Genomic DNA, 15,119 nt, shown 5'->3' with positions numbered 1-15,119 from the left:
TCACAAGAAAACCCTAAACCAACTTATTTTGAATACTACGTTGATATTTTTTTTTTTTGCGGGGGGCTTCGCCCCCGAAACCCCCTTAGTTTTGTTCTTAAGGGTCACAAGAAAACCCTAACCCAACTTATTTTACATACTACGATGATCCTTTTTTTTGCGGGGGGCTTCGCCCCCCGAGCCCCCTTTCTTTGCTCTTAAGGGTCACAAGAAAACCCTAACCCAACTTATTTTAAATATTACGTTGATCTTTCTTTTATGCGGGGGGCTTCGCCCCCCGAGCCCCCCTTACTTTTGCACTTAAGGGTCACAAGAAAACCCTAACCTAATTTATTTTAAATATTACGTTGATCTTTTTTATGTGGGGGGCTTCGCCCCCCGAGCCCCCCTTACTTTTGCTCTTAAGGGTCACAAGAAAACCCTAACCCAACTTATTTTAAATACTACGTTGATCTTTCTTTTATGCGGGGGCTTCGCCCCCGAGCCCCCCCTTTTGTTTATATACTCTTGAGGGTCACAAGAAAAAAACCCTAAACCATTTTTTTTTGCGGGGGCTTCGCCCCCGAACCCCCCTTAGCTTTGTTCTTAAGGGTCACAAGAAAACCCTAACCCAACTTATTTTAAATACTACGTTGATCCTTTTTTTTGCGGGGGGCTTCGCCCCCGAGCCCCCTTTGTTTTTGCTCTTAAGGGTCACAAGAAAACCCTAACCTAACTTATTTTAAATATTACGTTGATCTTTTTTTATGTGGGGGCTTTGCCCCCGAGCCCCCCTTACTTTTGCTCTTAAGGGTCACAAGAAAACCCTAACCCAACTTATTTTAAATACTACGTTGATCTTTCTTTTATGCGGGGGCTTCGCCCCCGAGCCCCCTTTTGTTTATATACTCTTGAGGGTCACAAGAAAACCCTAAACCAACTTATTTTGAATACTACGTTGATATTTTTTTTTTTTGCGGGGGCTTCGCCCCCGAACCCCCTTAGTTTTGTTCTTAAGGGTCACAAGAAACCCTAACCCAACTTATTTTACATACTACGATGATCCTTTTTTTTTGCGGGGGCTTCGCCCCCCGAGCCCCCCTTTCTTTGCTCTTAAGGGTCACAAGAAAACCCTAACCCAACTTATTTTAAATATTACGTTGATATTTCTTTTATGCGGGGGCTTCGCCCCCCGAGCCCCCCTTGCTTTTGCACTTAAGGGTCACAAGAAAACCCTAACCTAATTTATTTTAAATATTACGTTGGTCTTTTTTTTATGCGGGGGCTTCGCCCCCCGAGCCCCCCTTACTTTTGCTCTTAAGGGTCACAAGCCCTAACCCAACTTATTTTAAATATTACATTGATCTTTCTTTTATGCGGGGGGCTTCGCCGCCCGAGCCCCCTTACTTTTGCTCTTAAGGGTCACAAGAAAACCCTAACCCAAATTATTTTAAATACTACGTTGATCTTTCTTTTATGCGGGGGCTTCGCCCCCCGAGCCCCCCTTTTGTTTATATACTCTTGAGGGTCACAAGAAAACCCTAACCAACTTATTTTGAATACTACGTTGAGGGTCACAAGAAAACCCTTTTTTTTGCGGGGGCTTCGCCCCCCGAACCCCCCTTAGTTTTGTTCTTAAGGGTCACAAGAAAACCCTAACCCAACTTATTTTACATACTACGATGATCCTTTTTTTTGCGGGGGGCTTCGCCCCCCGAGCCCCCCTTTCTTTGCTCTTAAGGGTCACAAGAAAACCCTAACCCAACTTATTTTAAATATTACGTTGATATTTCTTTTATGGGGGCTTCGCCCCCCGAGCCCCCCTTACTTTTGCACTTAAGGGTCACAAGATAACCCTAACCTAATCTATTTTAAATATTACGTTGGTCTTTTTTTTTATGCGGGGGCTTCGCCCCCCGAGCCCCCCTTACTTTTGCTCTTAAGGGTCACAAGCCCTAACCCAACTTATTTTAAATATTACATTGATCTTTCTTTTATGCTGGGGGCTTCGCCGCCCGAGCCCCCCTTTTGTTGCTCTTAAAGGTCACAAGAAAACCCTAACCCAATTTATTTTAAATATTACGTTGATCTTCTTTTATGCGGGGGGCTTCGCCCCCGAGCCCCCTTACTTTTGCTCTTAAGGGTCACAAGAAAACCCTAACCCAACTTATTTTAAATATTAGGTTGATCTTTCTTTTTATGCTTATTTTAAATATTAGGGGGCTTTTATGCGGGGGCTTCGCCCCCGAGCCCCCCTTACTTTTGCTCTTAAGGGTCACAAGAAAACCCTAGCCCAACTTATTTTAAAAATTACATTGATCTTCCTTTTATGCCGGGGGCTTCGCCCCCCGAGGCCCCCTTTCTTTCCTCTTAAGGGTCACAAGAAAACCCTAACCCAACTTATTTTAAATATTACATTGATCATTTTTTATGCGGGGGGCTTCGCCCCCCGAGCCCCCCTTTCTTTGCTTTTAAGGGTCACAAGAAAACCCTAACCAAACTTATTTTAAATACTACGTTGATCTTTCTTTTATGCGGGGGTCTTCGCCCCCCGAACCCCCTTTAGTTTTGCTCGTAAGGGTCACAAGAAAACCCTTACCCAACTTATTTTAAATATTACATTGATCTTTCTTTTATTCTCTTCGCCCCCCGAGCCCCTCTTACTTTTGCTCTTAAGGGTCACAAAAAAAGTAGCCCAACTTATTTTACACACTACGTTGATCTTTCTTTTTTTGCGGGGGCTTTGCCCCCGCCCCCAATTTTGCTTTTGTTATCAATTTTTCTTTTGTAAGCATGTGGACGCTAGCCCGCGACCTGGGCTACATATTTAAGGGTCACAAAAAGACCCTTACCTGACTTAGTTTAGATACTTATTCGGTCTTTCCTTTTTCCGCTCATAAGGGTCGCAAGAAAACTCTAACCTAACTTAGGCCTCGCTTCGCTTCGGTCAATAATAGGTTTGTTATAACGTTGAAAACGTAACGTTCAAAGTTCATTACGTGGCCTTTCTCACAAGCGCAAACACAACTATGATACGATATGCCATCATGGAATGCCAGTGCCAATCTTCGGGCTTCATTATCAGACCTTGAAACCTAGTCGTGGTCAAAGTTCATTATAAGACTTTTCTAAGAAACCAGAAAACAGCTATGATACGAAGTTCCATCATGTAGTTCCAGTTCATATCTTCCGGCTCCATCATCAGACCTTGAAACCTAATCGTAGTCAAAGTTCATTACAATACTTTTCTAAGAAACCCAAAAACAGCTATTATACGATGTTCCATCATGTAGTTCCAGGTCATATCTTCCAGCTTCATCATCAGACCTTTAAACCTAATCGTAGTCAAAGTTTATTACAAGACTTTTCTAAGAAACCCAAAAACAGCTATGATACGATGTTCCATCATGTAGTTCCAGGTCATATCTTCCAGCTTCATCATCAGACCTTGAAACCTTATCGTAGTCAAAGTTCATTACAAGACTTTTCTAAGAAACCCAAAAACTGCTATGATACGATGTTCCATCATGTAGTTCCAGTTCATATCTTCCGGCTCCATCATCAGACCTTGAAACCTAATCGTAGTCAAAGTTTATTACAAGACTTTTCTAAGAAACCCAAAAACAGCTATGATACGATGTTCCATCATGTAGTTCCAGTTCACATCTTCCGGCTCCATCATCAGACCTTGAAACCTAATCGTAGTCAAAGTTCATTACAAGACTTTTCTAAGAAACCCAAAAACAGCTATGATACGATGTTCCATCATGTAGTTCCAGTTCATATCTTCCGGCTCCATCATCAGATCAGTTCAACAGTATCATATTATTGTATTGTCATCAGAACTACATACAGCTGCCAATTTTCATTACGCTACGATCCTTGGAAGATGGTTAAATTAGCCTCCGCAGATTCCATTACATAGTTAGTTACATACACGACGACCTAATAAAAGCGTGTTAAAAAAGGACCCAGAGCGATGAAAAATCTCATAGAAAAGGCATATTTCCTATGAATGTTTTGTTGACAAACAATATCTTTGCGCCTCTTGTTAGTATGTTCAGTGTTGTACGGGGTTGCGGCGTGCTGTTTTAATACAATGTTCAAAATAAACAATTGTCTAACAGTAAGGACCCCAAAGGACTTGTAAAGAAGGTTAGATGGGAAGAGGAATGGGCGGAAAGTAGCTACCTTTAGAACGGCTCTCTGGGCTCTTTCTAGGTTGAGAAGAGTAGTTTTAGTTAGTCCGCCCCAAGAGGAAATACAGTATGTGATCACCGACTGACATATCGCATAATAAACTTGTTTGATTAGGTGAGTTGACGCGACTGTTCGTAGTTTTTTGAAAACATATATCAGCTTGCGCACTCTACTGCACAATTTTTCGACGTGGTCTTTGAAAGAGAGAGTTTCATCGATTATAATACCCAAATATTTAGTGTTTTTTGTAATAGCTATTTCAGGACACGTGCATCGGTTGGTTTCAAGGCTTGTACAGTTGTAATGGGCGTATAGTTTGTAATTATTTGTGTCGAGGTTATTTTTACGCATGTTAAATTTTATATAATTAGTTTTAGCTGAGTTGAGAGTTAGTACGTGACGTTGTAGCCATTTAGTGGCCTTCTGAAAACCACGTTGTGCATGCGCATAGACTTCCTGTGTTGATTTCGCGGAAAAAAGTAGGGCAGTGTCATCAGCGTAGGAGATGATTTTTCCATTCTGCATTTTTAGATTACAAAGGTCATTTATATATACTAAAAATAGAGTGCTGGATAAGCAACTTCCTTGTGGAATTCCATAATGTGTAGTTTTCATATCTGCGCTAATAACGTCATTGATTTTTACGCATTGCTCACGTTCGTTTAGGTAGTCTGTAAGTAGCATAAGCTGAGTACCTCTAAAGCCTAGTTTTTCGAGTTTCTGCAGAAGTATGGGAATGGAAACTGTATCAAATGCTTTGGCAAGATCAAGAAATATTCCTATTGTCTGATTTCCTTTATCCAGTTCCTGGACCAAGTAATCTGTTAGCTCATGTACTGCATCGCCGGTTGACAAATTAGATCTAAAACCAAACTGGGTTTTCGACAATAACTTATTTTTTTCTAGATATTGAATGATTCTATTATTAATAATTTTTTCTAATATTTTAGATGTTGAGGGTAATAAAGAAATAGGTCTGTAATTGGATATTTGGTCTTTGTTGCCAGATTTGTAAATTGGAATGACTAGAGATTTTTTTAGGCATTTGGGAAAGATCCCCTCGGTGAGGCATCTTTGGAAAATGTGTGTTAAGTGAGGGAGCAGTAAATGCTTATATTGCTTTAAAAATTTATTTGAAATGCCATCCCAGCCAACTGCAGAGTCGTCTCTTAGGCTCATTATCATTCTTTCTACTTCCAATTCGTCCGTATTTAGTAGTACAAATGATTTTGTTTGATTTTGATCGTTATCTGAGCATGCTGGATCATGTTGCATTGGAGGCGAAGTGCTTTGGATTTTATTGGCTAGATCTTGTCCGATATTTACAAAATACTTGTTTACGTGATTAACAGATGATAGTTGCGATGGTAATATACGTAATAAATTTGAAGTTGACTCTCGTTGTGAGCTTGTATATGTAATGGTTTTTATACATTTCCAGAGTAATTTGCTATTTGTTCCCGCCTTCTGCAGTTGTGCCTGGTCATAACTGTTTTTAACCTTTTTTAGAATGTCGTTGCAGAAATTTCGATATCTTTTATACGTTAACTGTATTGTTAAGTTATGTGGATTCGATTTGGCTTTTAAATGCAGTTTGTCTCTGTGTCTCATGCATCGCACAAGTCCTGGTGTTATCCATGGTTTTATGGTATAAAGGTTATTTTTAATACGTATCTTTGTTGTGTTGTTCAAAATTGCTTGTTGTGTCATTTTAATGAGGTATGACATGCTACTATTTACGTCAGTAGAATTATAAACTGGGCCAAAGTCAATGTTACGTAAGTCGTTTTCTAGCTTGTTTTTATTTAATCTAGACGCAAAAAGTTGCTTACTCGTATTTTTATGTGTTTTACGAAAGAGGGTCAAAAGTGCAGCATTATGGTCGGTAACTGTAGAATTGGTAACGATTGTAAGAGCGGGGTAAACTGTTTTAAGCATGATGTGGTCCAAACAAGAGCCGCTTTTGTGTGTTGGAAGCATGTGGGCGGGAAGCATTCCATGAAATGAACATAGATTTAAATAGTTTTGCGACACGGGGTCGCTATTCTCCGGGAGAATATTAATGTTTATGTCCCCTATTAGTGCAGTAGTTTTAAAAGATTTTAGGGATCCCAAATAGGCATCGAGGGACTCGATAAAGCTATTTGTATTTCTAAAAGAAGGCGGTCTGTATAAGGCAATTATGGCAAGATCTGTGCCGATTTTAATTGTTAGACGACTACAGTCTGAGATATCAGGTTCTTCAACTGATATAATTTAAGTTGGTCTTGATATATACTACTACTCCGTCGTTTTGGTTGCAATTTGTCTTACTGTGATAATAATAATAATAATTGATAATAATAATAATAATAATAATTGCGGACGAAGTTATGATGACGAACAACTACCGGAAATATATCCTGAAGGACGGTACGGTCGACATTTGTCGGGCATGCCGCCGTCCCGGAGAGTCACTCAGGCATATTATTTCCGGTTGTTCTCATCTTGCTAACGGCGAGTACTTGCACAGACATAATCTCGTAGCCAGGATTATTCACCAGCAACTTGCTCTTCAATACGGCCTTGTGGAACGCGAAGTACCGTACTACAAGTACTTACCTGCGCCAGTTCTCGAAAATGGTCGTGCCACGCTCTATTGGGATCGATCTATTATCACTGACAGGACTATTGTAGCCAATAAACCTGACATTGTGATAATAGATCGACTGCAACGCCGGGCAGTGCTCGTTGACATCACCATCCCCCATGATGAGAATCTCGTGAAAGCCGAGAAGGACAAGTCCAGTAAGTACCTAGACTTGGCTCACGAGATAACCGCCATGTGGGATGTTGAATCAACGATCATTGTTCCGATAGTCGTTTCAGCGAACGGTCTCATAGCGAAGAGTCTCGACCAACATCTTAAGAGACTCTCGCTAGGTGGCTGGATCAAGGGCCAGATGCAGAAGGCGGTGATCTTGGACACAGCACGGATAGTTCGACGGTTCCTCTCTCTGCAGCCCTAACCACCGGCAGCTTGGGCCCTGCCCCGTTGCTGGCGGCACCCTAGGTTAGGTTTTTTATAATGTGTTTATATGTGTTTTATATTGTTTTGTATGTGTTTTTGTATTTTACTTTTATATTCATATTATAAACAGCCTAGCCTAAGAAAGAAAATAAATAAAGAGAATAATAATATTCTTTATTGTGCACATTAAGTAATTACATACAACAAATAAGATCAAACAAGAAATTAAGCAACAACAGGCGGTCTTATCGCTAAAAAGCATACATACTATATCCTGGCATATTCGGTAGGTTATTCTGATTTGCTAACCAACATTCTGTCAAAATGATTATATCACTTTCGTGGGCAAGCCTATGTTGAAATACGTTGAAGTTATCGAAGTTTTTATAAATACTGCGTATATTTTGTGTTAATATAGTCAGAGGATTAGGGTGGGCGAGAATATATTGTTTACAGTCTTCTACATCGCACGTTATGCACTCCGACACAGAAAGGCTATCTAAATCAGCTAATACACTATCAGTCATAAATTTAAGAAAAAAACTAGGTTACTACTTATCTAAGAGAAAGTATAAAATAGAATGCAATAATATTACACTCGAAGTGACGCTCTTAGGCGCCTTCATAATCTATGGAATCAACAAACCTTTTTTCGGCAAGTTTTCTTGCTGGGCACTCAGCATCGCCAGTTCGGTGGTCACAGGGCTTTTTGTACTGCATACATGTTGCACATTTCGGGGCTCGTCTTTGTTGGGGCACTCTTTTCTGTCGTGTCCTATAATGCCACAATGTCCGCATGTGTTGGATACTGCTCGGCAAGTTTTAGCGGCATGTCCGTAACCTTGGCAACGGAAACAGAGAGTGACTAAGGTAAAATCTCGAACTGGGCAAGAGGACCAGTTTACAAATACCCGGTTGTTTTTAATTAGGGCTTTCCGTATAATTGCAGGGACTTCTATAATGTAATTGCAGGTGTCGGCATCTTTTCTCCCAGATTTGTGGCTAAGTTTAGACGAGGCCAAAAATGTTTCTAGTGTCCAGTTGCTTTTATCGGATATATTTTGATGATAGAGGCATTTAAAAAATTCTGTCTCTTCCATGCTTGAGGGGACTCCGACAATCACGATTCTGGGCTTCCGTTTTTGCGCTTCGTCCACAATGAGACCAGAGGAGGTTAACTGCACAGATTTAAGCTTTGCGATGTCCTCCTTCGATTCGGTGCTTATTATTATACCACCATTCTTGATTTTTCTTAGAGTACGTGCAAGTTGAGCTCTTCCGGCCGAATTATTTTCTGTACCAGTGTTTTCGTTTCCTCGCTAGATTTTAGTTTATCCGTAGGAAAAATTGTTACCGAGCTAATATTTGTGGGCTGGACATACCTTTTATCATTATTTTTGAGGGCATCGGCAAAGGTAACAGGTCCTGGGGTGGATTTCGAGGATTCGTCAATGCTCTTTTTGAGTTCCTGGAATTGTTTTGAGAGTTCTCTTGTTTCTTTTTGGGCTTGATGGGCGTGGTAAGAGAGACGAGCGTTGCCTTTCAGGCCTTGGTATTCCACTGCCATAGCCGCGGCGTAGTGAGTAACTTGTCTACACATGTCCTGAATTTTGGTCCTTTGCTCAGCGTTTATCTTGCCGGTCGAGTTTGACGATAGAGTGGAGATCGTTTGTAGAGCATGCTCTATGTTTTTAAGCCACCCATGGATATCCACGGTAGGAACCATCTTCGGGGGGCCAATATCTTGCTCCATTTCTTCTTCGATGGCAGGTTCAGCTGGTTGTGGTTTTGGTGGGCTTCGTGGCGTTAGTCCACTCCGATTGAAAGGGTTGTCGTCTCCCATTTTCATTTTAACATTCTTCTACATGAAAGAAAGAATCAAACGTTTGACCGAGTTAATATTGTGCACTCCGTTTAATTGTCTGTGTTCGCGATTTTTGTAAGTGACAATAAAATTAAAATTAAATATTAAACATTTGTCACGTCCGATCTCGTTGTCGGTTTGATCACGAAATGTAAAGAAATAGAAATATTTTTTACAGAAAAAGGGTACATCGCATCTTATATAGAATTAGCTTTTGCCCGCGGTTTCGCTCGCGTACTAAAAGAATTCTTATTCAAACATATACAAATAATAAAATTTTCATTTGGATCCGTAGGTTTCTATGCAGACGTTTGTCTGCGTTTTTTTCGACTACTCATATTACTATTGTTTTTAAAAAGAAATGCTTGCAGTGGTTGTACAAATGTTACACAGCGACCACAGCGTAGGTAGTAGGTACGAGTAGGTATGTATTATATATACACTGAGGAAACTACATATTGTATACAACAGAACTCACATAGCTCCGTATCTCGGCACTATTGTCGGTGGGTAAAAAGTACTTTCTCGCATTATCGCTTACAATTACCGATTGCCGACCGATTACCCCTATCCCTATCCCTATCCCTAAATACCGGTACCGAAAGTACCGGGAATTCTCGGGATTTTCAGCCAAGCAAAGAACCGGGAAATGAACTTGAAAATGAAATAAACCCTATAATTTATGAATTTATTATGCACACTATTGGCGCTTTGTAAATAATTTGTAATTGTTCAAAAATACTTCTTTTCATTCATAAAACATTGTATTGTGTAGTTACTAAATAGTCATAAGTTTAGCATTTCAATATGTGCAATATTACTTAATTTTATGATTTACAAAGTAATTGTTATTCCTGTAATTGTTTCTTCTGCTGTATGTTGTATTAAATATTGTATGTTTGCGCTGATGGCCAACTTGCCAATGCTCCCAATAAATTAAAAAAAATTTGCTTTGTCAATTCTGACACAAGGACTTAGCTGAAATGTCAATCGTTGACGCTAAACCCACGCTAAACCATGGACTTTAAATTTATGCGCTAAACGCCGATCGAAATTCAGTCTAGCTCTGTCATGTCAATACGGAAAAGTGATAGAGATAGCTAAGCTACGATAACGATGTTATCATAATCGTTTGTGCATTTGGCTACGTGCCCTGCCAAAAAATTAGATACAATTTTTACTTGTTTCAAAATGCTTTTTCTACTCACTTTTGTATCAAATTATAATCTTCATATACACCCCATAATGGCCTAATCGCCTTCAAAAGTTCTATACCTTACCTTAGACTTTGTCGTTACCTATGTCGATGTCGTTGTAATTGATGTTTGATATGTACGTAAACGCTGAATTTTAGGTTTTTAGTTTTCGTTTCACGTCAATTTATTAAATACTTAGCCTGTTACTCAAGAATATTACAAAATAAACAAAGTCACAGAATGAGATACTTTATTTCAGTAATAGGATAATTTTTTTGAAGTTTTTCCTTTGGTTCACTTCTAATATATACCCACGAGTTATGGTGACTATAAGTACAAGTATTGTGCATTGAGGAACTAACATGGCCATGAATTGGTACTACCTGCTGCTGTAGGTAATCAGTTGATTCTTAACTGCCTCATTCATTATCAATTTGAACAATCTTCTACGTTGGGTTTGCTGAATACCATACGGCTGGCGTGGAAATATTGTTTTCAATAATATCTTCTTTTTCTGAAAGCAACCAATATAATCATCTCAACTGTAGCTAAACAGTACAAAATGATGAATAATAAACCTAACTCATTACCTTTGTAAAAGATCAAGCACTGGTTTCATCACTGGTTTATCTTTTTATCGAACTACTGACTAACTGCTACATTCAAGCTGTTCTTTAATTTCACGTAATATTATTCATTAATACATATTAGTCATAATTGCATTTAAAATTGCAAATATAATCGTGAAATGTTGTGGGATTGTTATATAATTTGACAGTAATGACAATGACACATCAGAGTGAATTGGTGGTTTACTTTTACGTTAGTGACTGTCATGATTACTCACGTAAAGTATTGAGTTTTCACTAGAGACTGTCAAATAGTTCTGGTTCTATTGACTTCATACAATCAGAAAGAGAGCGCCTTAGCTGTAAAGTTAGGAACGTATTAAAAACTCGGAGTAAACACGTTAATAACTTATGGTACCGATGAAAATTTTAGTACGTGAGCGTTTCCGCTTGGAGCGCTGTTCAGTTTTTCCATACATTTTCCGTAACTCTCACTGAAAACGTAACGTATTTTTTCACTTAAAAAAGTCATGGTAAGGCTACAGGTCGAACATTGTCGAATGAAGGATTTAACCTAACGACGAAGTACGTGCTTTTGACAACGGACTTAAATAAATAAATTGTGACGTTATCTGGGTAAAGGGACCTTATTGTCGATGGCGCTTACGTCCCGCGGCGTCGTATTTGTACACGAACATTCGGAACATTGCTCATAACGCCATAAGCGCCATCGACAATAAGGTCCTTTTACCCAGATAATGTCACAATTATGGAAGAGGAGTTGGGAAATAAACAATTATAAATGACTGCATGAAGAATAAAAGCAGATGGAACTCACGATTTGACGTTTTTACGAACGCCATTCTACTATGTTGCAGCGAGTCCGGTGAATAAAAAAGTCAATCCGCGTAGTGCATTTTCATCCGAAATATTTGCACTATCTTTGTATGTCTGTATGCCATCCAGAAAAACTTCTAACTCGTCTTCGACCAATTTCTTCAGCTCCGCACTGAGTTTGCAACCGGCGAAGTGTCTGTCACGTTGATGAGATGGTGTCACTTGAGCTGCCGTCAGGCCGTCACGAACTTCTCACATAATTTGTAATGCGATTATTGCATTGTTGTAGCAGTATTGTTAGGTATTCTTGCGGTATTGTTAAATTAAACGATGGCTCTGACGTATTGCATAAGGCATTTTTTTAACTGGATTCCGAATTTGAATCGACGGCGGTTGAGTGATTAGTTGAATGAATGTGATGAATGTTAAGGCGTTCACAGACATGTGTATGAGGGAGGGTATGGCTACACGTCTGGGTAGGGAGTTAAGGCTGTGCTACACTAGTTTATTTAAAAATAAATACATCAGTAGTCATATGGCAACATTGTGCATTGAAGGGTTAATTCATTATTCATTATTACACGAATATAATGTTGGCCGGCTGAAAACAGCGCTGTATTATTATTTATTATAGTAAGGGTTGGTGTTCTGAGAATCATTGACGCCAAAACTATTTTCCAAATGATTGTTTTACATTTAATTTAGTTCAGTTTACTGTATTAAATTTGTAAATTCGTTTTGAATCAATAAAAAAATCTACGTCTATTAAATTTTCCAAAGGCTTGTGGCCCCCTGGCCATCTAAGCCAAATTAAATATAAATATGCTAATAATATTGTTTTCCCCTCACTAGCTCGGAAACACGTGTTTTATCCTTTAATACTAGCGGGTAAAAACGCATTTTATCCACTAGTGGGTAAAGTAATTTGACCTTGAATATAGTCAAATTAACTGCTTTAAAATTAAGCTTCAAGATCGAGTGAGGAATGTCGAGATCCGACGCCGCACCAAGGTGCGGGACGTAGGTGATGTCATTTCCGAACTCAAATGGAATTGGGCGGGGCATGGCATGAATGGTGGTCGCTATCGGATGTAAGAAGCGCCAATCTTCATCAATTTGAAATAGATGGAATGTCTCCTTAGACCGTTTTTGCGTAGCAGCACGGGATCTGGTAGCTGCCCTCACTGACCCGCTATCAAAATATACCCTGTATATCTTTTTGAAGCCAATATTGTCGAAAATTTGTTTTATTTTACACATTCGATCAAGAAATAATTTTTTAAGTTATTTGGCGGTGTTAGAACGGTATAACATTAAAATGTAACAAACTCCAACCAACATAATTTTTTAATTTTGACACTGTTGCTTTTTGATTCTGACTGTCAAACTTATATGACTGACAGGGCATTAAATAAGGCTTTTTTAGAAGTATCACTTAGAGTGCTCCCTCCTTCAGAAAGTATTTTTTTTTTTTAATGTTGACTTACGTACTTTTATATTGATTTAAACTAACACGATCTTCACTCATATTATTAAATTAAAACGGGATAGTAAGGCGGCGGAATTGAAAAAGTCGCCTTGTTTTGAAGTTGATGTGACTGGAGAGTATACTGCTGACAAGTGGTATCGTTGTGATCGGTAGACTTTACTGAGTACGAAATAATGACTTGTCGCATTCTCAGACTGTGGGGGGGTTAACTATGACGTCACAAAGATCGCGGTCCCGGGTTTCAATTTTTTGCCAATTTGTCTAGAACCCCTTATCCAATTTTGAAAAATGAGGTGTCGATTGAAAGCGTATAACATGCTGATTAAGATTTCTTATATGTGAAAAGTATAGTTTTGTTAGTTATTTTGTAATTAACAATAATGCAAAAAATACTTTTTTTTTACTCTCTTTTTTGATTTTTGTGACTCAAAAAGGCAATGAAAACGGCCACTTAGCTAAAAAATATGTTATATAAATCATTTAACTACATTATTAAGCTATCTGTTGCTTTTTAAATTTCTACGATCGGATAATAAATAAGCAAACTACAACCACATACCTGTAGGCGGGGAGTACCGCTTGACACGCGTTCCCATACATTCGGCGTCTACCAAATTACACCTCGCGCAAAATTCGTTTCAAGCAGATATACCTCTAATCTTATTCATCGTAACCTATCAATATTGGTATCATTTGAAAGTACAATTAAAGTACTTTAAGAAACAACGTCAATCATTTTCTTAAAATCAATAATCGGCAGTCTGCGGTGGTTACAAAGGAAAAAAGTGGGTATGCAATTTGACTGGTTTCCTAAGTTTGATACCCTAGACGAGTTTAAAAGGGGAGGTAAAGGTGACATATGGGTTTTTCTCTGGCCTAAAAGCTATACAGAGGGTCAGGGGGAAAAAAACTAGGTTTAAGTTTAGTTTTAAGTTATTTTTTCTTTTATTTGTTGATTTTATTGTGTTTAATTTTTTTGTAATTTTATCAAGGATACACGTTGGTTTCTTTTGCTGAAAATTCCCTTTTTTATGAGAAATGTTATGAATTTCATGGCATTTTCCGATAGAGACTAAAATTTACTTTCAAATAAGGCCACATAGTATACTGATACTTATATAATATTAAGGGTAAGTAATACCGTTTGAACTCAAACGACTTAGAGGTGCGGTTTTTTGAACCAGTAGGTATTAAAAAGTAATCGTAAAATCAAAACGATTGGGCTTCGGTCGTTATACACATTAAATCAATAAATGAAGTTACCTATAATGTTTTAGTAATTATAATCCTCACTTTTAGCCACTTTTCTCAAAACATAATTATTCAACAGAAGTCAAGATAACATTAAGAGCATATTTATTATTAATAATGCGTTAGAAATATGAAATAGTTGTTGAGGTACACTTGTTAAGTACATGCAGCTCCTGCAAATACACTCAGTGTCAAAAAAATCACACATCTCAATCGTTTGCGTTGAAGCAGTATTGACCCACATATTAGAGAGCAGGGCACGCAGGCCGCCTCGTAAGACTATGTGTGGCACTGAGGAACCAGTGAAGTCAGGTATGGACCTGACTTCACTGGTTCCTATGGTACTGGTATAATCCATGGGGATTGCTACACTGCTGTCCCGCTTGCACTGAGGACTGTATCGTTAAGTATAAGGACAAAACAAACCTCGTCTAAAATGTTGACATGTGCATAATTTTGTATTATTATGTTCCGAGTGTATGATCTTAACCACAATTTTTTTTCGCAATCGTATCGTCTTTTACGCACTTTGTGAATTTTCTAGTAGCATTTGTCCGGAATCGTAATTGGTACTCGGGAGGATTAAGTCAATACTGTCTAAACCATATGCTTTACATCGAGTTTCTAGGACAAAATGTGTACCTTATTATGTGCCTTATTTAGCCCATGGCTTGTTATAAGAAAAAAATATAATAGCAAATAAATACGGCTACTCAAAGTTGTC

At 38.6% G+C, this 15,119-nt stretch overlaps 1 protein-coding gene across 1 annotated transcript in view; it reads left to right on the top strand.

Annotated features, from left to right (window-relative positions):
* LOC125229107 (cholecystokinin receptor-like) overlaps positions 1–15,119 on the top strand; it is a 174,215-nt gene that overhangs the window by 40,405 nt on the left and 118,691 nt on the right. Inside the window, 1 exon segment of the mRNA XM_048133886.1 lies at positions 14,566–14,585. Within this exon segment, the coding sequence (XP_047989843.1) occupies positions 14,566–14,585 (20 nt within the window).

This window comes from Leguminivora glycinivorella, chromosome 8, assembly GCF_023078275.1.
Source record: "Leguminivora glycinivorella isolate SPB_JAAS2020 chromosome 8, LegGlyc_1.1, whole genome shotgun sequence".
Taxonomy (NCBI): domain Eukaryota; kingdom Metazoa; phylum Arthropoda; class Insecta; order Lepidoptera; family Tortricidae; genus Leguminivora; species Leguminivora glycinivorella.
This window is presented reverse-complemented; position numbering and strand designations above follow the sequence as displayed.